The sequence below is a fragment of the Podarcis cretensis genome (genome assembly GCF_951804945.1).
Source record: "Podarcis cretensis genome assembly, chromosome: 9".
Taxonomy (NCBI): domain Eukaryota; kingdom Metazoa; phylum Chordata; class Lepidosauria; order Squamata; family Lacertidae; genus Podarcis; species Podarcis cretensis.
The window spans coordinates 18,422,330-18,450,094 of record NC_137178.1 but is presented as its reverse complement, the minus strand read 5'-3'; the positions used below and the strand labels follow the sequence as shown (position 1 = coordinate 18,450,094).

Sequence of the window (27,765 nt, the reverse complement as noted above, 5' to 3'; positions counted from 1 at the left end):
GTGTTCCTGCCATCTATAATAATAATAATAATAATTTATTATTTATACCCCGCCCATCTGGTTGGGTTTCCCCAGCCACTCTGGGCGGCTTTCAACATAATATTAAAATACAATAGTCTATTAAACATTAAAAGCTTCAACCTGGGTGTTTTCCCCAACTCTCCTAGGGCAGGAGGACAAATGCCCCATTATGTGCCTGCTTCATATCAGCCACTGTGCATGAGTTTTTAGGAAGCTTGCAATGTGCAATCATGTCACAAAGGTCTTCTGACCTCTTAGCTCATCTTTTGCATCCCTCCCTGGCAGTAGAAAGAGCCTTGCTGCCTGTGCCACTGGCACTTATGGAATGGTAACAACAGTGGCATTGTTTTGCATGTTGTGTTGTGATAAGGGTGTGTGTGCTCAGAGCATGGCCCCATTGACCTAAATTGGCCCTGCTGGTTGGGGCTGATGGGAATTAAAGTCCAGTAACATCTGATGGAGCCCAGGTTTCTGCACCCCTGCTTTTTAAGAAAGCAGATCCATTTTTGCAATGCTCTATTATCTTATTTCACAAATAGCTTTGGCAAAATAAACTATTTTATTATCTTATGTCACGCTACTCTGCCGCAGTCCAATGCATCACATTTTGTCATGAGAGGCTCTTGATAGTGTTCTGTCTACACTGAAGGTCCAGAAACCTATCTAAAGAATGTCTTATTGACCCAAAGATCATCTGGTGGGAGGTAAAGGTGTTTTGTTGCTTGAAATATGAGTACTACTTTTCCTTTGTGACACAGACAAGGCTGCCCAATAAATCCTTAAAAATGTATTTGCAGTCTTCAGATTGCTGTGGGTCAAGGAATCATATATACAGAAAGAAATGGGAAGGCATAGCTCAAGGTCTCTTATGGTATGAAGTCATAAAAAACAGAGGAGGGGAAATGTTGGTAACAGTGAAAATAATCCAAAAGCAAATATGGCAGCTACTTGTATCATCTGAAAGCAAACTGTCACTATAATATTTGAGATTATTTTCTTTGTGGTGACTTGCAGTTTACTAGCTGTGAATATGGTCATGTAAAAGCTCTACCAATTGCTAAAATAGTGGTCCAGCATATGCACGTATAAACCATGATTAAGAGATTGGGAGCAGACTGAGACTATCTTGTACCTCCACCAAACTTTTCCTTCTCAGATGAAAACTTCACCTGACCTTACCCTGTTAGCCTTAACAAGCCTTAACAAGCTCATATGAGCATAACCTTGTTTCTTAAAAACTTCAGTGTGGAATAAGATGGGGGAGCATTTATATGGAATCATTATTCAGTTTTCTCTTATCTTCCCGATAACAGAAGGGGTCTTTCCATTCATGGAAAGGACTGAGATCCACTGAAGACTCACAACTGTCCATGCTATTCTGGAAAATTTCCCCAACTCTCTAGATTATGAGTCTACCACTACTTTCCTCTTATCCTGCATTGGATCTGGCTGTAAACCACATTAAGTGAAAGAAGGAGGGTTGTCTAAGAATGCCTTAACGGTATAATATCTGAAAATATGCATACAAATCTTATGTGGCAATGACCACAAGGATTTTATTGTCACCAAGGGACTATTCCTACTGCTTTCAGAAATGAAACATTTGCTGCTGCTACTGCTGCTGCTGTTTTTAAAAAGTCATTATCAATGTGATTGAATTGGTAAAATTTACCAAACTGAAAACTAAATTATACATTTTGCATGCTTAAATGCTGTGCTCTCAGACTGCGTTGCTGAACTGCATGCTACAGTAAGAGTGTTTAATGGGCTGCTGTGTTCGCTGTGGTAATTAGCCTTTAGATGGTGATTAATGAAGATTTAAATCTTGCCATGGCAGGCAAGGGCAAGTTAAAATGAGTGCCCTACGATAACTTTGCCTTCCACAGAAGTAGCATGTGGTTGACCTCCTGTCATTACACAAAATGTTCTAGACTGTGAATGGTTTGACATATGCTTAGAAGAGGTGCTTAAAAGGTCAGCTCACAGAAGGTGTTAACTTCTGATTTAGATAAAAATATTTCCCTTCCTTTCCCTATGGGACACTTCTTGGATTTTTCACTCCATAAGCATTTCCGAACCTCCTGGAGTTATAAATTCTGGGTAACCCAGAGAAATAAAACACTTTTGATTTCTCCATAGACAAAGTTCAAAGTTAACCATCTTTAAACTAAATTCATGCAAAATACTTTGACAGAAGAATTCTTACACTTGCAGTAAACTCAACACCTGTACCTTTGTTTAACTATAACAAAGCCAACTTACCTATAACCAAGAAAGTACCATAACAGCAAAACAGATACTGCGCAACTGTCCAAGAATTTACTGATTTAATTTTTATCCAATCCATGAACTTGCTAATTGTGGTTAAACATCACAATAAGCCATGGTATAGCGCAGGCTTCCTCAACCTTGGTCCTCCAGATGTTTTTGGCCTACAACTCCCATGATCCCTAGCTAGCAGGACCAGTGGTCAGGGATGCTGGGAATTGTAGTCTAAAAACATCTGGAGAGCCGAGGTTGAGGAAGCCTGGTATAGCATGATGGGAATGAACTGCAGTGATCACCAGGTTTTCATGTTCACACACTTTCCCCTGACACACCTGAAAAAGGGAGATGTTTCTGTTGCTTGATCAACCACAGAACCTGTGGTTTATCTTAACTGATTTTTGGAAGCAAGCCAATTTTAGTTTTAATTTGGCTTGTTTAAAAGCATAGTTAAGATTAACCACAGTATGATAGATTCAGATGAAACAACCTGCAATTAATTAAAAACTTTAGAAGCTTCTGAACTCCTCCCTGCGGTTGCACCAAACGAGGAGCAGGAACGAGAGAGCAATACAAGCCGAAGGTTCACAGAGGCTCACTTACATCATGGTAAACCATGGTTTATAATGACATCTAAAACCAATAGGTGGTTTTAAGCCATCAGGCCTCCACCCACCAAGTTATAAAGTGTGGACTGTAATATTGATCTACCTTACATAGCTATAAGAAAAGATTACTGAGATAATGTATATGAGGCAAGAAATAGCTAATTAAGAACTTTGTATCATTATTAGAGATGAACTGAAAGTTCCAAGCAGAAAGTGGAGGTTCTTGTTAGGTGTGTGTCAAGTTCCACAAAACTGTAAATTGCCAACACTGTTTGTTTCATGATTCAGGTAGAAGAGGTCAAGTTCATGCTCCCAATTGCTGGCAGGCACCAGTGTCTTTCGTTCGGAACTTGAAACACTTATTCTTTATGAACTTCAATATGAACTGACCTGATCTGCAGCTCCCAGACTAATGTGCGTATCAGAACTTATCCATTAGGTTTCAAACTTCTAGAAATATTGTTACACAGTTCTCAGCTTTTAAAAAGTATTACAATTCATTTAGAAATGTGCATTTTTGGAGAATGTGTTAGAAATACATATTTAAATGTGTACTGCTGTTTAAAGAAGCAGCACATATTAATGCAGAAACAGATTAGAATTGACTTATAAGTGAACAAATACATACAAAAGTGTTATGGGCTGGAAACTGAATGATGATCCCTCTCTTTTTTTTTCCTGTACAAAGCTCCAGAGTGAGGGCAAGAAGAATTGCCTCCACTCTGATTTGGCTTTATATGATGCCAAGGCATGAAGCTGAAACTTTTCACTAAGAGTGCATCACACAGAACATGGAAATGTTGCTGAAAATGGATAACCATACAAACTGATTGGGTCTCCACAGATGCCACAGCTTAGGTGCTAACTAGGCTTTTGCTAGGAGCTGAGTTGAGTTCTGTTCATAGGATATTCCCATAAAAAGCAGGGGGGAGTAACTTTAGCCTATCTCCCTTTCATCTGCAGCAACCTGTCTCCCCCACTCCCACAATCTGTTTTAAGATAAATCTCTGGAGCAGTATGGGAGATGGCATGAGATTAAAAATCCCCCCCCCCTTTTTTTTTCTGGCAGAAATTTCTTGTGGATCTCGAGTGCTTTCATGGACACTTAAGGTCCCCTGTTCATCTTATAAGAATTAGGATTTAAAGCCACTGCATTTAGTTTAATATGATAATAATCATCAAAGATTGCTTCAGAGGGATGAATAATCACCTGGGCTGAGATCACACTGACATTTAGCTATACAATTAAAATCGCAATTCAATAGCAGGAGTTCCTTAAAATGCAACAGGTTATGTTCTTTAAGATATGATTAGTCTTCTAATAAGGCACTTGCCTGTCTTGCAAATTTGTACTTGTTAACTACTCCCTTTTGTTCAGAGAAGTCTTTCATAAATTGATATTTAATAAAAATTTCTTGGTAAGGTGCTGTATAAAGAAAGCCTGGCTAAAATGCAATTAATTTCAACACCTAAGGAAATGACCTTCATAATTCACTCTGGGCTTTGTCTCTGAAGAGTTATGGTTTATTATCCCCTCATTCACAGAATTAAGCCACATCACGCTGCTGTTGTCTGCAACATGCACTTCACATCTGACCATATAGGTAGGCGGCATTAGTAATAGTATTTCTTGTGATCAAAATTACAAAAAGGCTCTAATTTTCATTAGACCTCTGGTACTTTTAGTGGAATTTTGGCTTGGGACAATACTATTGCAAAAGGCTGGCAAAATATTGGTTGTCGAAGATATTCCATATCACAAAGAAACAGAACAGGAAAGGTGAATGAATTGCAAAATAGTAAGTATGAAAGATACGTTATGTATACATCCATGAAGGTGTCATACTGAAATAGATATAAGCAATAGATATAAGCAATCTGATCCTAGGCATGTGGTTGGAGGCAGCAATGCTCAATACCAGTTGCTGAAAAGCACAGGAGGGGATAGTGCTCTTCTGCTTGGATCCTGCTAGGGGGACTTCCCAAAGGCATCTGGATGGGCCATAGGTCTGATCCAGCAGGATCTTCTCATGCTCTTATTGCAGGTAGGTGGCCATGTTGGTCTGCCGTAGTCGAAACAAAGTAAAATAAAATTCCTTCCAGTAGCACCTTAGAGACCAACTAAGTTTGTTCTTTTTGAATTATGATGCTGGAGGAGACTCTTGAGAGTCCCATGGACTGCAAGAAGATCAAACGTATCCATTCTTAAGGAAATCAGCCCTGAGTGCTCACTGGAAGGACAGATCGTGAAGCTGAGGCTCCAATACTTTGGACACCTCATGAGAAGGGAAGACTCCCTGGAAAAGACCCTGATGTTGGGAAAGATTGAGGGCACAAGGAGAAGGGAATGACAGAGGACGAGATGGTTGGACAGTGTTCTCAAAGCTACCAGCATGAGTTTGACCAAATTGCGGGAGGCAGTGGAAGACAGAAGTGCCTGGCGTGCTCTGGTCCATGGGGTCACGAAGAGTCGGACACAACTAAACAGCAATAACAAGTTTGTTCTTGGTATGAGCTTTTGTGTGCATGCACACTTCTTCAGATACACTGAAACAGAAGTCACCAGACCCTTATATATAGTGAGAGGGTGGGGAGGGGTATTACTCAGAAGGGTGGTGGGAATGGGTGACTGGCTTATAGGTGTGGTAAACCTGTTGATGACTGTTAACAACTGCAATTGGTCTGACAGGAAAAAGCAAGGGTTGAGATGGCTATTAATAGCTTTATCATGTATAATGAGATAAGAATCCAGTGTCTCCATTCAGACCAGGTCTCTCCATGGTTTTAAGTTTGGTAATAAGATGCAATTCAGCAACTTCTCTTCCCAGTCTATTTCTTAAATTCTTTTGTAATAAGACAGCTACTTTGAGATCTTGTATAGAATGTCCTTGGAGATTGAACTGTTCTCCTACTGGTTTCTCTGTCTTGTGATGACTGATATCAGATTTATGTCCATTTATCCTTTGGTGTAGGGTTTGGCCTGTTTGTCCTATTTAGAGGGCTGAAGGGTACTGTTGGCATTTGATGGCATACAGAATGTTAGAAGATGAGCAATTAAATAGTCCTGAGATGGTATGTTTGATGTTGTTGGGCCAGTAATGGTGTTGTCCGGGTGTATGCAGCAGCAAAGTTGGCATCTGGGTTTATTGCAGGCTCTGGTACCAGTGTCCATGCTAAGTCTGATTATTGTATTATTGTGGGTGAGGAGTTGTTTAAGATTGGGTGGCTGTCTGTAGGCAATGAACGGTCTTCCCAATGAAAGGCCTTCCTGTTTATGTAGTGTAATCACTCCGATTCATGTTTATGAATACAATGGCACTGCTTATTTACAGCAAAGGATTCATAGGACTGGAGTCTTCATTTATTGTTGTAATATTAATTCATTTAACTAAATGAATGTTGAAATACACAATGTGGACCATCAGAATGATTAATAACAGGGAATATCAGTTTAATCATCACTTTGATATGGGGTTACCAGGAGTAAATGAAATGAAACTGGATAAGCGAAAGATGTAGATAAAGTTCATTTATTAAAGCTAAATGATCAGCCTGCCAGAAACTATGTGGATTGCAAGGAAACAGACTTATTATACAGCTCGTACCAATGAGGTACAAATCATAATGGGCTTGCTCTTTGCCCCCCACATAATACTTCACTCTGACTACCAGAGACAATTTTTCTTTTGGGCGAGGGGAGGAGAGGTAGGGATCTTGGGCTATGGGTGGTATTCAATTAAGTTTTACTCAGAGCAGACCCACTGAAATTAACATTCCTTCCAGTGGCACCTTAGAGACCAACTAAGTTTGTTATTGGTATGAGCTTTCGTGTATCTGAAGAAGTGTGCATATCTGAAGTGTGGTATCTGAAGAGATGCTCATGCACATGAAAGCTCATACCAATAACAAACTTAGTTGGTCTCTAAGGTGCTACTGGAAGGAATTTTTTTTATTTTGTTTCGACTATGGCAGACCAACACAGCTACCTACCTGTAACTGAAATTAACATGGTTAAATTAGGTCTATTAATTTCAATGTGTATAATCTGTGCAAAGCTTAACTGATTACCAGTTAGTGCAGATGACTAAAGTGTTAGTGCAAGGTGACTAATTTTGGAGATCAGGGAACTCACATTACTCATTCACTTAAATATTTCTTTTCTAGATCTGTGCAAAAGTCTGTGGCCATCAGCACACTACAGAAATGATTTAGATGGGTCTGAATTCATGTAGCTCTCTTAAAAGAAAAGTAAAATAATACTGCTTTGAATTTATCAAAGGAAATTGTTGGCTATGTCAGATGATGAATTGTTTAAAAAATGTTAAAGATGAAACAACCTGGATTAGATTTTTTTTCAAAACAATAGAAAATGCAATTAACCAGAATCTATAGCTGTTCACATAGAAGGGCAGCAAGAATCACATTCATTAGAAACAGTACATTGTAATCCCATACCAAGATTGAATCATCTTCAATCAGTTCTAACTCAAGTCCATTTCAAAAGCTAATAACCTGCTTCACAGTTCACCCAACTGACTGATCCGACTGGAGTAATGTTTATGGGGTGCTAGTCACACAATGCCCATGTCCTAGGACTTCAACAGTATCAGCTGCTCACCAAAGAGCACTGAAAACAAAACAATGGGTTGCAATTGCAGTCCACCAAGAATTTTAGACAGGGCAAAATATGAAGTGCCCTATGGAACTGCATTGGGACAGGGTGGGAGAAAACAGTTATCTAAACCTAGTGATCAGTTTATATTTTTAATTTGACTAATTAGGATTTTGAACACGTCACAAGCATTTGCACTTGCATAAGTTTTTAATAAGCATGATATCTTTAGTCCAGAAAGAAAATAGATTCTGGGCACAATCGAATACACAGTTAAGCAATTTAAGCCCAGTGATGGCATGAGACTTAAGCATATTGTAAAGTTCTACAGTTAGATCTTCCTTTAGGGAGAGATGGAAGCTTTGGGACCTTACATGACTGGGTACAAGTCAAATAACTAAGGAGTTAGAGGAAGGGAAGGAAGGAATGAGAAGAGAGCAAGGAAGAAAATCGGGTCCATTATGAGTAGTATTTATTTGCTTCACCTTTTTGTGTTCCTGAGATTCTACCAAAGACACCAAATATGACTCATAAGAGAAATATTTTAAGTATATTATTATTATTTCAATTTATATTCCTACCCTCCCTCCCAAAGGACTCAAAGGCAACAAACACATCAATAATAATAATAATAATAAAACACTTTTTTAAAAAAAATGATGGTTTTTTTAAGCATTCAAAAAACAGTTAACAACATTCTCTCAAACAAGGATTTCAGGGTTGCCTGGAACAGCCATCAAAAGTAAACAAGAATGTTTTAAAATGTTTTTCACCGACAAAAGCCAACATCTACCTTTTATATATAGTGCCAAATGTCATTCATATGGCGGGTGAGATTATCAGAACATGCCTGGAGTAGATCCAAGAAGACAAAACCAGAAAAACTGGGGGAGGTGGGAACCTGGTTGTTGAAGTTCCAGTGCTCCAGCAGGATGGCAACCCATCACAAGCCACCATTAAAAAAAATTTCACAGTATCTTAAAACACCCAACACAGCATCGCTGTGGGGCAATGTGGAAAATCATGGGCCACCATTTTCATTTCCCACAATGCTCTAGAGGAATGGGTGTTCTGAGAATTTTTAAATGGCAGCAGCACAACACTGATTGATGGAGCACAGCTGCAACCACTACGTAAATCCACCATGGGTACAGATGCAACAGGGAGCCTATAGGTGCAGCAATGGCCTCACAGGGGACATTATTCTGAATAACCGCTCGAAGCTATCTAAGTAAGTTTCAGAATATGCCATTTTCTGTTTGATATCCATTTTGCACCCATAGTAGACTGAAACATAGAAACTTTTTTTCTTTCCAGATCACAAATTGTGGTTTGAGGCAATTATGTGTGAATAATAAGTAGGTGAAAAGAGGGTCTATCTAGCTCAGAATTCACTTAAGACATAAAACAAAATAACCAGTTATCATGCTACAGAGGAAATATTAGCCAATATACAATGTGTCTGTATTTCTTTCTCGCATCCTCACCTACCCTGGCCGCTTTATGTTTCAAAATGCAAAACTGATTTCATTCCCTCACCCTTGAGTTTAAATATGAACATAACACTTTACATCAGATCATTTTATTATGGAATGAGAAAGTGGACTTGAAAGGAAACTGAAAGGCAGTGAAGAACTGTGATACTATAACGCAGGGACGTCCAACTCCCAATAGACCGGCAATCTACTCACAGTGGCAGTGATCTACCCATTGTCGTTGGATGAAACACAGTAGTTGATCTTTTTTGGGAAAGCCAAAGTTGTGGAGCTTTTTGGGGGGAGTCAGAGTTGTTGAGCCTTTTTCGGGGGTTTTTTTGGGGGGAGGAGATCACTGAGGGACCAAAGATCTACCAGGATCTACCAGAAACACCTTGTGATCTACCAGTAGATTGTGATCTACCTATTGGACATGCCTGCTAGAAGAAGAAGAAGAAGAAGAAGAAGAAGAAGAAGAAGAAGAGTAGTTTGGATTTCATATCCCGCTTTATCACTACCCGAAGGAGTCTCAAAGTGGCTAACAATCTCCTTTCCCTTCCTCCCCCACAACAAACACTCTGTGAGGTGAGTGAGGCTGAGAGACTTCAGAGAAGTGTGACTAGCCCAAGGTCACCCAGCAGCTGCATGTGGAGGAGTGGAGACGTGAACCCGATTCACCAAATTACGAATCTACCGCTCTTAACCACTACACCACACTGGCTCCTAAAGGTTTAATATCAACCTGAACATGCCCCAGTTAATAAACAGTGCTTCAAAAAGCATTGGGGGGCATGGAATCCAAGCCTTTGAATTGTGTGGATTTTGAACTGGATTCTGTGGCAATCAGAAAAACTGGAAAGGACAACCTTATCACATCACTTCAAGCGCCAAAACAACTGGAGGAGCTGTATCCACCAGGATCCGCCATAATTTCTTTACATAAAACTTTCCTTCAATGAAATCCTGGCTGTAACCTTAACATATCCCTCTTCCCATCAAACCTCTGCTACTCTGTGCCCAAAATAAAATATTTTTGCTATGGCTCACTGCCTTCTATTCTTCCCTAGCCAGGGCAACTTTTGTGTGTGTGTGTGTGTGTGTGTGTTTTTAACACCAACTTGACAGAGGATGCAGTCAGTATCTGCTCGAATTATAATAGGGCCAGCACTATTCTTCACACTTGCCAAGCATAAGACATTTGCAATTATTTATAGCAAGGTGAGACACAGAGGAAATTGCAGAATGAGTATGAGGGGCCTTGGTCATTGGTTTTGGCATATTGGTTTGTTGTGAAATACTTTGATTAAACTGACTATATCCAAAGCATTCCAACAGAAGCACATCATGGATTTCCAGATGAATCCAAATACAGTGTCACTGTCACATCCACACCCCCAAGCAATCCTGGGAATTGCAGCAATTCCCAGCACTCTTATGTACATTAAATGTATGGTGTCAGTGTGACAACCATCAGGGCTGGGCTGTAAAATACGACCAAGGAATTAGGAGTCCAGATTGAAAAGCTATCAGGATCAGAGGGCAAACCAGAAGGAGAACAAGCCAGGACTCAGTACCGAATAGCAAGACCAGAAATGCAAGACTTGCTAGGGTTCAGATCGACCTTGTTGCTCAAGCAAAATTTCACAGAGACCAAGTGCCCTTTTATATTCCTTCTTGACCAGAAGGAGGCAGCTGTCAGCCTGGACTGAATCAGGTCAGAAGGTTCTTCACTAAAAAGCTGTCGTGACACAGCTCACCACAAAGGACTCAGGTCAGCAGTTCTTGATAGCCCCTTAGGGGCATGAGCCCATAGCCCAGTGTCACTCAGCTCCAGTTTCACCCTAAGCCAGCTGTGATCTGATATGTAGTCCATCTTAATGAATAGATAATACAGTTATGAATTCTATTATGTATCTTATTTATGTGTTACTTTAATAGGACTTTAGAGGTGGAAATGCTTTTTTGCGGGGGGGGGGGCGGGTTAAGAACCTGATTGACAGAGACTGAGATTCAGGTGGCAGGTGGCACAGTTACCATTTGCTTGCAGGCCTGAGTGAACAGGCAAGTGCAGAATGGGGAGATCAGCCAACCAAACTTGCTCACCTGCCATTTTGTTCTAATCTGAGAGGGGGTTATACCATCAACAGAAGGGATGGAGGAACCTGTGGTCCTACAGATATTGTTGGACTCCAACTCCCAACAGCAACTAGTCTGGTCAGTGCTGAGAGATGATGGGAGTTGAAGTCTAAGAATATCTGGAGGGTCACAGGTCCCCCTTCTGCTAAAGAGAGGGATTGTTCCTTGTCACCATCACTGCTTGCTCAGTCATTCAAGTGGACAAGCAAATGAATGGCAGTGGCAAGGGCCTGCTGCCACCTGTGATTACTCACCATCCCCCTTTAGAGGTGTGGATCAGGCCTGCTAAGGAGTGAGAAGGAGAAGAACAAGGCCCCTATACAAATGTGTTTGCAAGACCTCTCCAAGATTTAGGAAACTATGCAAGTATTTGAATGCATTTATCAAAAAAGCTGATACTTGTTTGCCAAACTCTTTAGGAGCACATCATAAAGAGAGAAATAAAAGGACTTTTTCAAAGTCAACAATATAAATGACAGAAAACTCTCGCAGTGAAATTTACTGTCAGGACGCATCCTTGAAAGGCTCAAAGAAGGCAAGTGTGGCAAGTCCAATTTATGAGATCAGAGCTTCAAGCTGACAGAGCTGAAACTCTGAAGGATTTGAAAGCCAGAGGTTTGCAGAGGCTGTCGAAGAGGGTGCCTCTTTGCTGAACCCACTGAATGGAACAAACAGCTATCCAGGTGTAAGCAATGCCTCAGGCAGTACTAAGCCTTGCAGAGATGCTCCATGACTGATGCTGTGAAGCAAGAAACAAGACGGACAATGATATATGACAGCCCAGATTCGGGGGGAAGGGGGAGTGCTGTCACCAAAGGGACAACCAATAACACTGTTGTGAAGAGGCTGGCATCCACTTGGGTGGCTTAAGATCTTCTTCAAATTACCTCTGACATTCACAAAGGTGGAAAGAGAAAGTATGCTGCTTTTTCTTGGTTCCATATCCTTGGTTTGCTGGAACTGGTCCCTGAAAATTTGTTGGGTTGCCTTCAGTTTTGTGTGGTCGACTTCCAATAGAAATGGGAAAAGGAAGCAGAAATTTCTGTTCCTCTGTGGTCAGGAATGGAAATTAGTTAAGTAAATTTAATTGGTATTAATTCACATCCTTGTTGTTGGCTTTAAGTCCACAATGGTACACAATTAATTACTTTTTACATTGTTTTAAAGTTTTACATTGTTTCCATTCCGTAGATAACTGATGATGTGAAAACCCTGGAGATCTGTGTCCAATTACAAGAAACAATACTGGGCGACATGAACAAATAGTCTGATGCAACCTGAGGCAGGTCCCTATGTTCCAGAAAAGGTGAAATTTGATTATTTATCAGTTTCTGTCTGTCTCCCTCTTTCCTCCTAGGAAAACCTAAATGACAATTTCTGCAGAATAAACAGAAACCATGGGTATGCAAATGACCTTTTAGGTAATTAAGGGAATTGTGGCTTACTTCCAAGTAAACATGCCTTGGCTGTCAGTCCTGGAAGATCCTTGCTGATTCAAAATACAAAAGGTGAGACTGCGGAACACACTCTTGGGGTCAGGGGGGTTGTTTGGGGGGGGTTGTTTGAGGAGTTGTTGATGATGTTGGTTTTTTGTATCTTTCTTTTATATTTTGTTGTGATTTATGTGGAAACTGTTCTGTTGGGTTGTATGTTTTTCAATGCTTTATTTATTGTTTATGACTACTTTTGTTAGGTTGTAGCTATACATTTTTTCATGTCATAAGCTGCCTTGAGCATGGTTTGAACTGTGGAACTGTGGAAAGGTGACATAAAATAAAATTATGTATGTATGCCTAAGGTTTGATTGTGGGTTCTGTATGTGTTTCCAAGTTAGGTTCTTCTATTGGGAAAGAATTTGTATAGTTATGTCTATCATAACCAGAGAAATCCATTCTAATAGGTAAAAAGATAAAGGACCCTGGACAGTTAAGTCCAGTCAGGGGAACTATGGGGCTGCGGCGCTCATCTCACTTTTCAGGCCAAAGGAACCAGCATTTGTCCGTAGACAGTTTTCCACATCATGTGTCCAGCATGACTAAATCACTTCTGGTGCAACGGAACACTGTGATGGAAGCCAGAGTGCATGGAAACACATTTTATCTTCCTGCAACAGCAGCACCTATTTCTAATAGACCTAAGAAACAGCTTTATAATTTTTTCAGTGGATTTTTGGAACATGTGGGTCAGCTTCTGCAGACCCATGTTAACTTCAGGACTTCTCCATAATATTTTATGCTGAAGGGAATTATTTTATTATTAAATCCAATTGAATCTTATATTTCATCATTCTATAATATATGCAGTTGTCTCCTGAGGCCACATCTAGTCTTACTTACAAGATATCTCTTCCCCAGTCTTGGGGAGGAAAAAATATGACTCACCTTTGTAAGTGAAGTTTCATAAATCAAATGAGAAGTATTCGCCAGTTACCCTGATATCTATATGGACGAAGCCTCAGGGTACCATAATAATTTATACAAGGAGATTGAAAAGGATGACCACTTGATAAAATAGAGAGACAGGAGTCTGAGAAATACAATTACACTTACCTACAAAATTTCATACAGTGACTTAGGACTAGTTTATAATTAGGTATAAGGTTCTTATTTCTGCTATCAAAGTAAGAAATGTTGTAGAAGCCATCAATATCTCATTTGCAGATCCCACTGGAATTAATTAGAATTGCACAGAATTTCAGCAGTACTTTTTTATGGAAGCATATGCGGTTAACCTTTTTTTGTTGCTGCTGTTGGCAGAAGTTGAGCTTGGTAACAACTATTATGGCAACCAGCAACCATGTGTACTGAGGAGAAGAGGAGGAGGAGGAGGAGGAGGAGGAGGAGGAGGAGGAGGAGGAGGAGGAGTTTGGATTTGATATCCCACTTTATCAATACCCTACGGAGTCTCAAAGCGGCTAACATTCTCCTTTCCCTTCCTCCCCCACAACAAACACTCTGTGAGGTGAGTGGGGCTGAGAGACTTCAAAGAAGTCTGACTAGCCCAAGGTCACCCAGCAGCTGCATGTGGAAGAGTGCAGATGCGAACCCGGTTCACCAGATAATGAGACTACCACTCTTAACCACTACACCACAACAGGCAGTGGGTTCTACCAGCACCACTTCTGCAGCATTTTTTTGGCTTCTTGTCTAATATTATGTGGTTAAAACACCCCACTGTATGTTAAAAGCTTTTAGTCCCACTGCATTTCCACTACTTCATAGGTATTAGTTTAAGGCACATGTGTTGAGCTTCATGTATGAACTCAGCATCTGTAAGGTCATGAAAACATGAAACTCCTTGCCCCAACAAAAGCTCTTTAAAAGGTATACAAACCAAGATCCCTCATACATTGGGCGGAGGGGATTGACCCACCAGTACCACCCTTGCCATCTGTTCAGTTGCTGTGTGAAACGCAAAAGAATATGCATGCAAAGGGAATCATTATTCATTGCAGGCTTGCCTGTACATCAGTAGTCACACCCCAAACACGTGTCAGCATCTGTCTCAGTAGTGAGGCTACCCTGTATGCCTCCCCCCAACACATACTTTTTAATGAGTGAGGGCTTTATCTGAAGTGGCCTAATATCGGGCTGTGATCTTTCATAACAAAAGTCCCTGCTGTCCAAATCTTGTATTCAGGTTCCAGATGTCCCCCCACCTCCACAAACAGAATGATGGTTGCACCTATGTGACTTCATTCAGAATCTTGTATGGCCAGAGCTTTACCCCTGGCGTTGAGTTTGTTCGGCCCCTGTAAAGCTGAGTGATTTGATATTTGCCTGTGGCACTAGGCAGTAAATGTGAGCAGCGGTGTAAAACACCACATTCACCTCTGAGGCACTCTCAGATATTTAACCAACATTGGTAACATTGCTGACCAGTTCAAGAGGATTGCATTGGTATAATTCCCTTGGAATCTGGGGGCACATGCTTTCAAACACTGAACAGCTGGGTGGGATGGGCAAACAGGTGCCCTTTAACTCACCATGATGAGCTAGCAATGAAAGGTTCACATCAGTTTAAGGATGGGTACTGGGCATCTAACCTGGGTAGGCTTGCTCAGGTAAAGATCCATGGGGTCTTTATCCTTTTGTCTATGCAACTTGAATATGCGTGTAGTAGGTGAGTTTCATATTGGTTTACCAATATTGGTTCTTGTCTCTTGAGATCTCACTCCTGGGTGTGCGGGGAAATGCACATTTCACCATTTAATCTGGATTACACCCAAGAACAGGTGTTTGTCTTGTGCTGTGTGAAATCCTTGTTTGAAATATTTACTGAAATCTCTCTTCTCCTAAACCAAATCTGAAAGAGTGCCACCTTTTTGAAATTCAGAAGGCAACTACAATGGGGATTAAGAAGGATATCTAAATACTTATTAAAAGGCATTACAGTTTAAGAAACTTAGTAAGATTTAGGAAGCTTTCAGCAGAAGATTGGATCAGCTCCCCTCAGTGAGAGAACCCAATAGCTTCAGTATTACTAAATACTTTCTTAAATGCAATCTTAATATAATAACTGGAGTTTTCCCACCCATGCATGCTGGTAGGTTTGACTTCACCCCATCAAACATTTCCTTTCCTTAACAGCTTATTGGATTCTAATTTTAAATCCTAAGAAACATCCAAAGAGAAGTACAAGCTATCCAGCTTCCAGTCACAAAGCTAACCCCTACTTCCTTTTCATAGAAACACATGCTTAAACACAATAATTCAAGCATGTAATAATGGTCCCTAAGAACCTAAATCCAATATTCTGAGAAAACCAAATGTAGTACCAATTTCAGTCTTGCTATAATTGGCAAATTGTCACACTTACCAACAATGGATGTCAAAAGAAAGCAATGATAATCATAATCAGCCACTGATAACTGTACAAAGATACAAGCTCAACAACAAAAATGTTACTAGGAAGAACTGTTTAAGTGCATTTGCCTGATATGCCTATTGTGTTGAAAATAAGTCTTGAAACATACAGTACTGCTGTTTTTGAAGGAGCTCTTCTCACAAAACATCGGTTGGTGAATAAAACATATTGGTTGTAGCCTACCAAAACCTACTCAGAGTAGACCCATTGAAATTAATTACCCTAAATTAGTAATGTGCATTAACTTCAATGGGTCTACTCCAAGCACAGCTAGCATTGGATACAACCCACTGGCTGAAATAAGAAAGCAATCATTGCTACAAAGCACAACATTAATAACAATTACTTGAGAACAGGTAGATTGATTTTCCAAGCGATCCACCAGTGTTATCTGCAAAGCTTCCTATGAGCACGCCCATACAAAAGCAGAAATACATCAGCACACACTTATACTGAATGTATTAATGGAAACACATTCCACCAACTATAAAAAGTGGATACTCTCGAGCAACACCTGTGTGCTAGATACTATAATCCACATAATGGATCACAGCCCTTAGCTATTGCCCCTTGTGAAGGATAGTTATCAGTCTATCCGTTATAAACCAGTGACTGAAATACTGAATTAATGAGACCCTGTGTCTGCAGTACATTCCAATCCTGCATCCCACTAGCACACCCACCACCTCCTAAAACAATGGCTAGCAAAACCATCATAAGGCATAAGGGGACAAACCTTCTTTGCCCCCTCTCCCTCTGTAATTCAAGCACTAGCTAAAACTTCATATCTTCTAACAAAAATATAAAAACATGTACAAATAAACATTCATTTTAGTAAGTCCTACATTCATATTTTAGGTAATCAATATATGCTAGCATTTGACCAATATAAATGTTAAGAGAACATGAGAAAGGAATCTTTTTTTCTCACAATAAGACCAAGCCAATTTCTATAGACTAAGAGAACTAATTCTGCCATATTCCTCTACATTCCCTAATTGATTAACATGAATGAAAGCAAGATTTGCTACTCCAGGTCAGTCATCATAATTTTGACACTAGTCAACAAGAAACACCTTATCAGTTTGACCTGCTGCATTGAATCCAACCAGTGGCCAGTTCACAACTTGCCACCATGAAACCAAAGCCAATTCCCATGCTCTGCTATTTTATAAATAAAAAAACGTTCATCAGTCAACAATGTATACGTTTGGCTTGAATGCAGATGATTAAGGAGACCACAGTCCAGAAGTACGTATCTATACCAAAACACAAGCTGTAAAATATTCCACCCTCAGAAAGCCTACCTTCTTGAACTGCCTGGAATGGGTTGTTGCCATCCACGAAATTCACAGAAATTGTGATTTTCTCCGTCTGTAGGATTTCATCATTCTGGTTGAGATCAGAAACTGCCATGCGAAATACCTCCTCATCCTTTTTTGCAGATTCATCAAATATTGCCCCTAGAAAGAAGGCATGTGAATAATTAAGAGCAGTACTACATATGAACAGTGCAGAGATTCAGGATGCAATGCATGAAGACACGTTTTGCTGATAATTCAAAGGCATGAATTTAGTTTGCAGCCACCTGTTTATGAGCAAGCCAAGAAATTTGTTAACGATGCTTGGCAAGGGTTCAATATACTTTAGGGCAAAATAAGGAGGATGTCTGACCATACAACAACAAAAAATGATTTGCAGAAATTATGGTAGGCATGGTATAAGTAATCCAAAATGGAATGCAGCCAGGAGACGGAGGTAATAACCTTACAAACTATAACAGATTGGCGAGCTAGGATGGCTCCTGCAAATGACAATTAGGGAACATAAATTTGCAATAAAAGATACAGCAGCTGGCAAGATCAACAACAGGTGGGAGTGTGGTTAATGACAGCATAGCTACAGCAGCATCCTACATGTCCAACCTGCTATGCTGCATGTAAGTTGTACTGTAACTGCCTATCATGATCCTGAATTCCTTGCTTTTGGGGTGGTGGACATGCGACCCACCATTACACCACATTTAATTACAATGAGTGCAGCTGGCATAGTAGCCTTGAACTACATTGCTCTGCTGGTACAATGCTGAGGTCCATGTACAGTAGTGTTATCCATCTTAAAAGTTGCAGCATTATGTTTTTGATCCTAAATCTGTCATCACAATGGTTGACTCTAAGACTCCTTACCAAATTTCACAGAAACCAACAGAGTATATTTCACTTTATGATGAACCATAGTGTGGCCAGATACAGAGAACAACATAACCCATGTACCGAAGCAGAAACCTTGTTAGGAACAGGACCAAGGAAAGTTTAACCTATAGAAAACCCTTCTACATAACTACAAAAAATTAGGGAGTGATTCATTCTGTTGCATCTGGTCACCACTAAAAAATCCCTACTGTAATCTAGGGAAAGATGGAGGATTTTTTTGAAGTTTATTGGGGTTTCCTCAATGAGGTGACCAAGAACAGAAAATATGCTTCTCTGAATCTTCTGCAACGTACAGATACAATGTGAGTGTAGGCAGACCCTTTTGAATGTCTCATATTTAATGGCATTTGTAGCCCAGTTCACAACTTTGATGCACAACACGGATAGTTGGGCTCCAACGACCGGCATAGTCAATGGACAAGGAAGACAGGGGTTGATGTCCAACCAAATCTGGAAAAGGGGTTAGCTACCCCTGCTCTTAAAGGAGTAGGGGTTCTGTGGCTTTCTTAGCAGACAATGCCCTGAAGGTGGGGAAAATGTGAAAACTACTGTCCTACATCAGAATGCAGATTGCTGAGAGACTATTTCATTCCTACTTCCTTGCATTAATCTTCGCAATATAACAGATATTGCATTATAACGTAAGTCCTTCACACACCAGTCAAAACAGGTTATGAGGACATCCTAGAGCAATGTGTTCTCAGACACATCCTGTGTTTTAGAAAAAGAACAAAACCTCATTGCCTTAATTTATCATGGTCTCCTTTCCGTATCCTCCACCATCAATTTTCCTGCCAGCTCTATTCATTCAGTGCCAGCAGGCTACCTGCACAAAAACTTTGTCCACTTTGACCCAGGAGTTTTCTGCTCTGCATCTCTTGCCATCTGGAGCAGCTGTTTCATACCTCTCCATCTCAATGACCTGTCATTTCCTTGCAAATCTCAGCTGAAACACGAACATTTTTCTCCCTTCCTTCTTAATTCCTCTGTCATTTTGCCAGAGCGTTATTTACATACAGAGTAGCTTCACTTAACTTCTTGAAGGCATTGTGGGCTCCTGGCAGCAGCTGTTGTGAAAAGTGGTCTCCAGTGGAGACAATTGGTAAGCACTATTTAGAGGTGAGAGGGACGCAGGTGGCGCTGTGGGTTAAAGCCTCAGCGCCTAGGACTTGCCGATCGAAAGGTCGGCGGTTCGAATCCCTGCAGCGGGGTGCGCTCCCGCTGCTCGGTCCCAGCGCCTGCCAACCTAGCAGTTCGAAAGCACCTCCAGGTGCAAGTAGATAAATAGGGACCGCTTACCAGCGGGAAGGTAAACGGCATTTCCGTGTGCGGCTCTGGCTCGCCAGAGCAGCGATGTCACGCTGGCCACGTGACCCGGAAGTGTCTCCGGACAGCGCTGGCCCCTGGCCTCTTAAGTGAGATGGGCGCACAACCCCAGAGTCTGTCAAGACTGGCCCGTACGGGCAGGGGTACCTTTACCTTTACCTTTATTTAGAGGTGAGAGCTATTTAATCCTAGCCCTGGTAAAATGGTTTTGGTGTCTCACACTTCTAAACGGACTCAGTTCCAGAACAGTGAACCAAGTGGTATTTTGGAGCTTAGAACTGATGCTCATCACGCCAACACAGACCAACATACACTGATAAAAAGGTTGTTTCCACTGGGCAAAAATAGAGTATTGCTGCTTAAATCCCACCTGACAGATGACAAAAAAGAGAAAAGTTGATGGGTGGGCAACCTGTGGCTTTCCAGATGTTGCTGGGCTCCAACACCCATTATCCTTGGTCATTGGCCATGCTGTCTGGGGCTGATTTGAGTTGGAGTTTAACAACTAACAGGTCAAGTTCAAGGTATTACTATTACTATTACTATTACTATTACTATTAGTATATACCTTGGTCCCTAACAGCTTGGAACCAGTTTACTTGCAGGATCACCTTGCCCCATATATGCCCTCTCAACCATTTATATCTGCAAAACTGACACTGTTATAGGTGTCAATATTCATTTTGCTTTTGTAAGAAACAGTTCTTTCAGTGTGGGACCGCCTACACTTTGGAACTTCCTGCCTAAGGACATCAGGCAGGAATCTTTGCTGTATTCTTTTCAGTGTCTGCTTAAAGGGCTTTTGTTCAGGCAAGCCTATCCGAACATGTAGGAGTTAATTGTATTATCTTTCTAGCTACTGTTGATTTTAATCATCTTTTGAATCCCTTTAAATACCTGTTTAAACTGTTTTTAACAAGAATGTTAATGTTCAATTTTATATTTTTGTAAACTGTATAGGTTTTCTTACAGTCAAGTGGTCTACAAACTTTGTTAATTAATACTGGGAGTGTGAAAGGTTCTGCACCATGCTCTATGAATAAAAAGTATATATAATTATTCCCCAAGTGTGGGGAATGTGTTCTGTGTAGTCAAAACTGCACCTGCCACATGCATGTTTGGTTTTATGTTTTTATATTGTTGCAAACTTCTGTAATATATTTGTATGATACAACAGTATGTAAACATTTTTATAAATAATTCCATAAGTAAATAAATGGTTTGCAGAAATACAAAATTCTATTCTATAATGTATAAACATTTCCATTTTGCTGTAATTTATTTTGCTGTTTTATTTATTTTAACTGGTCCATGCTCTGACATCTGAATTTGCTCGAAGGTGGGACCTGTATTTGTAAATGTATTTGTATATGTTTTTTTATCTATTGAATTTTGTATGCCACTTGGAGTTTTTTTCATTAATGTTAAGTGGGTTTTAAATGTTCTTAAGTAAATAAATAAGCTACAACTAACTAATTCTGTTGGGAAGAATCACAGAGACTGAGGGAGTGCATTGCAAAAAAAAAAAAAAAAAAAAAAGGATAAGCAAATATCATGGGAAAAATATTCTTGTATGCACATGTAAACAAGAGTAATCCAAAATGGATTAATATAGACTTGAGTATCTCAACTAAGCACCAGCTCTTCTACTATATCACAAGTATTTGATAATTTAAACAAAAACCACAGTCATTTTATGTTCTAATGAACATTGCTTAATATGATTGCTCCTTGTCCCCAGTGACATTGTTAGTTCGTTCCAGTGTGTGAATCCAATTACACTGCGTTTCCAAACTGCTGATATTGCATTATTATCCTATACATGAGACCCAATATTGCTACAAGGTATGCTTGCGTGGCGGGCTCAGTTACAGGACAGAAAAACAAACACAAGAGTTCCCTAGTTATTCACAAACTGTTTCTGTGACCACAGAAATGTCATCAAGGCATCATCTTACCCATCTGTGAAATTAAACTATTTTATTTAAACTGAAGCTTGAATGTTTAATGTTTCTAAAATAAGGTTAGATCATTGGAATAAACGCCATTTTGGACCTTGAGTATATATTAACTTTCTACCCGGTTAATTCAAACTTTATTGGTATTCTTTCTTCCTCTACTGTTTGCTGACAAGAGTCTGTATCATGCCTGCCCATGACTGAGACCTGGGGGTGGAGTTTTACAATATGGTCATTTATGCAGCTTGTAATAGCCCATGACATTTACCGCTACACAATTTTCCCAGTGGAGGGGCTTGGCAAACAACCAGACACATGTGACAATGACAGTGGGGAGAGGGTGGGGCCAATGCATGGGCTATTAAAGCCTGCTTTTCTCCTGGTGTCTTCAGTTTTGGGGCCCCATGAAGTGGTGGAGCAGGAAGACCTCCCTACTCACCTGGAAAGGTGGAGCTGAAAAATGAGAGACCCCTGGCCCTTGGCAAGGTTGGCTCCTACATGGTTTAGTTAGGCCTTCCTCCCCCTATGCAGATCAGTTTTGGGGATTAAATATTTAAATAAATGTGGCACAGTTCACCCAGTCCTTGCTCTCCACACTGCTACCACTCTGCTCTCGCCCACCCTACCCCTGCTGCCACTCTTGCGCATGTTGTCCTACTCTGTGTCCACACTCCTGTCTATCTGCCTCTGCTTCCCTTCTCTCACCTTCTGTTCCTGCTTCCTTGAGTATGTGCATTTCAGGGCCATCATCATTATGACAATACAAATACAGTCATACATTGGAAGTTAAACAGCCTAGTTCTCAAACGTTTTGGCTCCCAAACAATCGAAACCCAGAAGTGACTGTTCCAGTTTTCAAACGTTCTTTTGGAAGCCAAACGTCCGAGGGGCCTTCTGCGGCTTCCGATTGGCTTTGGTTTTCGAACATTTTGGAAGTCAAACAGACTTCTGGAATGGATTCTGCTCGACTTCCAAGGTATGACTGTATAGTATTGAAAGTAATAGGCCAAAACAGTTGCCTGCATTTTTCCAATTTCACTGGGGGTGTGGCTATGTGAGGAGATTACAATGAAGCTACTGAACTTCAGTTTTTACTGCTACAAGAATTTACTAGTACATACTGGTTTGGAGGGTTCGCTCACACCATTGCTTGCCTGTTCAGACATGAGAACAAACTATGGTTTGATTAATCCAGGAAGTGTTATATTAAACCATGTGACAGAGGGAAGAAAAGGAGAATAAAGAACATTTGATCCAATACCCATACCCAGTCCTCAAGATCTGGAGGATTAGCAAAAACGTGTCTGAATGCAGATGAATGTACGGTATTTGCTTTTTTTCTGTAGGCAATTCTATTTAAAACATGGCAGAAGGAAAAAGGGATGCTCTTATCATCTAAGCATATCAAATCTTCTGCTTCTGCTGATGAAGCAAAATGGCTTTTTTATTATTTCATTTTTCCCCAATCTTACTGCAAGCCAATCACAAGCATGTCAGTTCTTAAAGCCCATTGTTATAAATTATTTGACTACAAGAGAATGTTTTACTCTTACACTTTTTTATCGAGTCTGCTATCCTGCCTCAGCAGTATTAAGGGGGCTTGACATGTTGACAAAGAAAATAAAGACTCAGCTTGTAATGGAAGAAGCTCACCTGAATGGATTTGCATACAGTACCTGCAGCATCAGCTCTTGCCGCCTGTCAGACTCACTATTTGTAAGACAACAAAAATTACAGTCTTAAAATGTAGGGAGGTAGAAGGGGATTTCAGAACGCTGCTATCTTCAATGACACTGAACAGCACTATTTGAACTGACTGCATTATTTCAGAAAGTAGTAAGAAATCTTGCTTTTTTTCTGTAGTATTACTGACAAGTAGGCTTTCCCCTTAATTCTCTTATTGCATTGAGGATACACATTACTGTCAGTGAGAGTTGTGCTCATATTTGCAGAAGAAACAGAACCTCCAAAGCCTTCATAGGCTGAATTAATGCCAAATTCTTCCGTTTATACACAAACTGTTTGAGACATGCGTACCTCTCTCTCTCCTACATACACACACACAATTTTGCAGATACAGATTCAATGCATTTCAGATGCAAAGATTAAAAAGCAACAACATGATTTGGACTACAATGCTATAACGCCCACAATGATTAATATTAGCTATGTTCAGGCACACCAACGATAAGGGGCTGATGTGTCTTCAGCCCCCTTGATATTTCTGTTGACAGGGCCTGGCATACATAGTGTGCATCACAGCTTCAGCGCCCGACTCTGCCTAAATGCTTGGTCTCCGCCAGAGGACGCGACATCACACACATGACACACACACTGCACACCAGGCCCCTCAATTTTGGGAGGCAACCTGGCATCTCTGGCCATGTTCATTAGATTCAACAGGCCTACTCTGAGTAGGACTAGTGTTGAATATCACCCAATATATTTTTCTCAAGTCTTTTTGTCACTTTCCAAATCAGCAAAAAAATATAGCTCAACACTAAACACAACCCCTTTGTGAATTATTCAGTTAGCTTGCATAGTACTTCATGGAGCAACACTAATATATACCCTCCCCGTCCCTGCTGACTTTGATATAGAGTTAAAATACCAATAAATATAAACCTCAAGAACACAGCACTCTTTTCTATAGCATAAGAATAAAGTTAAATTTTCTGCACCCTGCCATTCCACATAAAGGTTCTTAATGTTATTTTGCTGTCAAAATAACAGTTTTGGGGAAGCTATAATAGCAACATGTTCATTATATAGCCAGTGACCTGTTGATTATTACTAGCCCCTCAATTTCCCACTGTATCCATTACAGCCCAATTGGACCTTCGTTGTTAAAAATGGGTGGTTTGGTAGGTATTATTGTCATATGATTATTAATGCCCCGGAAAGAAAGTTACTGCAATGGCAATAAATCTGCTGAGTGTTATTAATGTCCCTGCAGTGGAACACATTAAAAAGTGCCCTTATAATGGTCATTAGTAACCTACTTATAGATGCTTTATAACTGAGGGGAAAGCTGATACATAATCATATTTCATTAGACAGTTGTTAGCAATCACCTCAAGCAAAAAAGTGCACCCACACCCCCAGTCCAATAGGAAAATAATAGGGGATGCTGTCATGAAAATGCAACCAGTATATATATATAAAACTCCATTATTTTTGAGAAATTTAAATGTTGACAATAATGGATAGGATAAGAGTTAGATTTGAACTTTAATAAATAGAAGAGTAAAAAGTGAGCCTTCAACCTAAGTATGTAAAATGGGCCCTCTTGCATCAGCAAGCAGGACATGAGTACAATAACACTCTCTCACTCACGAACCCTGGAAACTGGTATTCAGAGACACACTGTGTCTGATACTGGATTCTGATACCTTCCATGAATTTGAAAGGAAGTCTCCTCGCACTTAACTCTGTACAGGAACCACTTTTGGGTACAAAAGACCAGATCCAAAGGTTCCTTTTCATTTAAGTGAACATTCTCCAATGAACATTCAGAATTTTTTTTTGCTTATGACCAATAATTAAGATTTTTAAGGGTCCATAGCTCAGTGGCAGAGCATCAGCTTCACTTGCAGGAAGCTTTACCTGGTTCAGTTCCCAGCATCTTCCTGGGGTAGGAGAGAACCCTGCCTGAAATCCTGGATTCTAGATTCAGGTAGGTAGCCGTGTTGGTCTGAAGCAGTCGAAATATATAAAAAAATTGTTGAGTAGCACCTTAGAGACTAACTAAGTTTGTTCTTGGTATAAGCTTTCATGTATACTGAGCAAGATAGACCAATGGTCTGACTTGTGTGTGTGTGTGTGTGTGTCCTCCAAATTGTTACAAATTGAACCAAATTGCTTTAATTTAATACAATTTCTTAAAATCAGGTTTCCCACTCCCATTGCAATCATATGTCCAAGATATTCCCCCATAGCTGCTTCATTTCTTATTTAGTCTCCAGTTGACATCCTTCACTTGCCGTTACACCTTCACCTTACAAACAACCACCTTGGTTTCATACACACACACACACACACACACACACACACACACATTCCATTTCACATGTGTGGAATCTACATTTATACTCCAGACCTGGAGTTTTGAAAGAGTACAGTTCTTTCTCTTGTTGTTCAGTTCTTTGCATAGTTTGTCTGAGTTCAAGGTCACATTCCAGTCCATTCTGCTGTTATCAACATAACATGCGAACCGCAGCCGTAAAAAACTTGCAGAGTGAACTTTCCAGACTTCCGCCATTAAATTCCCCTCTGCAATTCTTTCTCAGCATATAACACACAGGAAAATCTTTTCTCAGATTCAGCCTCTCTTTAACAACTGTCCAGCTCTGGGTCGTTTCTTTTCCCCACTGCATTCCTCTAACAACACCCCATCACAAAGTGGTTGATAATAAAATCCATTCACCCTCGGTTACCGGGGGAGGGGCATAGCAAAACATCGTTAAATTCCTTATAGATCATAAATCAAAAGCCCCGCCCCTTTTTCAAAGTAGCAGCTACAGATGTCTCTTCATTATGAAGGAGGAGGACAGGAGAGGAAAAAAACATTAGGAAACCATAAGAAAATGCAAAGCATTTCCTCCCCCTTTCCTTTCATGGCTGTTATAGGGATTCTCAAACTTTAGAAAACTGAATACTTTCAGAAAACCAGTCCCAGTATTTTCAGCAGCTGATTGATCGCAGCCTATTTGCATATGATGCTTCAGGAGCACCTCTTGATTAACGCCAATTATCCAGATTGAGGAGGAACCTTCCACAAATCCAGCGCCAGATTTAGGTTTGATGAGGCCCTAAACTACTGCAGGTAATGGGGCCCTTTATATGTCCAGCTGCCCTTTGTCAACAGCAAATTTTTGCTTTTTTTGTGTTGAGCATATGCTATATGGTAATTTATGGACCTAATAGGTATCTAAAGCCATTTGCACATAACAAAATATGCATTTTATCAAAGTAATTGTTGAACTGAAATACAACTGGAAATGTACATCCAGTTTTTTTTTCCCTTTAATTTTTTTTTGGGGGGGGGCAAGAGAGAGAGTGGGGTGCTAAACTATTGCTTGTTTAGCTGATATGTAAATCCAGCACTGCACAAATCATGCTGATAACAGAAGTTCGTCCATGGAAGGGGCTCATTCCCATTCTACCTTCCGAGTTGGCAGACACGGGATTGTGAGACACTGCGGGATGCAGTGAACTTCCCAGACCCCACTGGAAAGCATGAGAAGGATTTATGCCTCATTCCCTCCCTTTCCCCTGCTTGAACTTCTTCACAACAGCTGAAGTGCTACGAAGAACAACCACCATTGACTTGTAGGCGTGGCTGGAAACCTGGTCTGACTCAGTACGAAGCAGCATCCTATTTATTTATTTATTTATTTATTTATTTATTTATTTATTTATTTTTGGACTTCGTATAATAATTAGGGTTTCTAAAAATCTTTTTTTTTTTCATTCGTTGGGTGGTATCCAATGCTTGGAATGTGGAGAGAAGCCGTTGTTGCCAGTTCCTCTTCACTCCTGTAGTCCCCTAAAACAATTTGTTCTGGAAGGTTGGGAGACATGCTGAAGCAGATTGTGGAGAATGCAAGGGTAGGAGGAACTGGTCAAAAATATCTGTCTCCCTCCCTCCTTCTACCTTCCATCAGCAGAGTGGATACCACCACTTTATTTTGCTATCTGATTAATTATTGGCTGTTTGATATTTTGATTATTATTATTGCAGACTACTGGCATGATTTTAATTTTTTTCATCTTATTGGGTTTCTTTCTTTGTATTTTTTATTACTGAATACAGCATATAACAAAATTAGGGACATTACAGTCACACTTATGGGTCCCAATTCCAGAGAGTGATGTGCACACTGATCTCTGCCATGGGATTGGGCCATACTTGTCCATCTTGATTAATTACTGTCTTTAGTTCTCTCATAATGCAATAAATGGTTTATACAGAAAAATACACATTGCCTGAGGGCAGTAAGCCTAGGGATTTAGCTTCTAATATAATTTGAGGGAGAAATAACAGCCTCAAAGACCTATAAATAATATGAGGGCTTGCTTACCATATGTGCTCATAATTCCAGTTTTAATCAAATGTGACAGAGAGAGAAAATGCACATAGTTAACTGGCACAGGGCTGATGAAGTGAATAATACCAATCCTGAACAGCTCCTGCTGTCAGGCACAGAGGCAGAATAATTTCCAGATTCTTTTAAGAGAATAAAGAGGGGGAAATATTACATTTGGAAGAGGAAGAGTCCAAAT

At 40.2% G+C, this 27,765-nt stretch overlaps 1 protein-coding gene across 7 annotated transcripts in view; it reads right to left on the bottom strand.

Annotated features, from left to right (window-relative positions):
* GRID2 (glutamate ionotropic receptor delta type subunit 2) overlaps window positions 1-27,765 on the bottom strand; it is an 847,936-nt gene that overhangs the window by 647,216 nt on the left and 172,955 nt on the right. For all 7 annotated transcript variants that reach the window (XR_013842448.1, XR_013842449.1, XM_079990761.1 and 4 more), the window contains exon 2: window positions 17,291-17,446. Coding sequence is in view for 5 of the 7 variants with exons in the window: in XM_079990761.1 (XP_079846887.1) it covers window positions 17,291-17,446 (156 nt within the window). In the remaining 2 variants the exon portion in view is untranslated. The remainder of the gene's footprint in view (window positions 1-17,290; window positions 17,447-27,765) is intronic.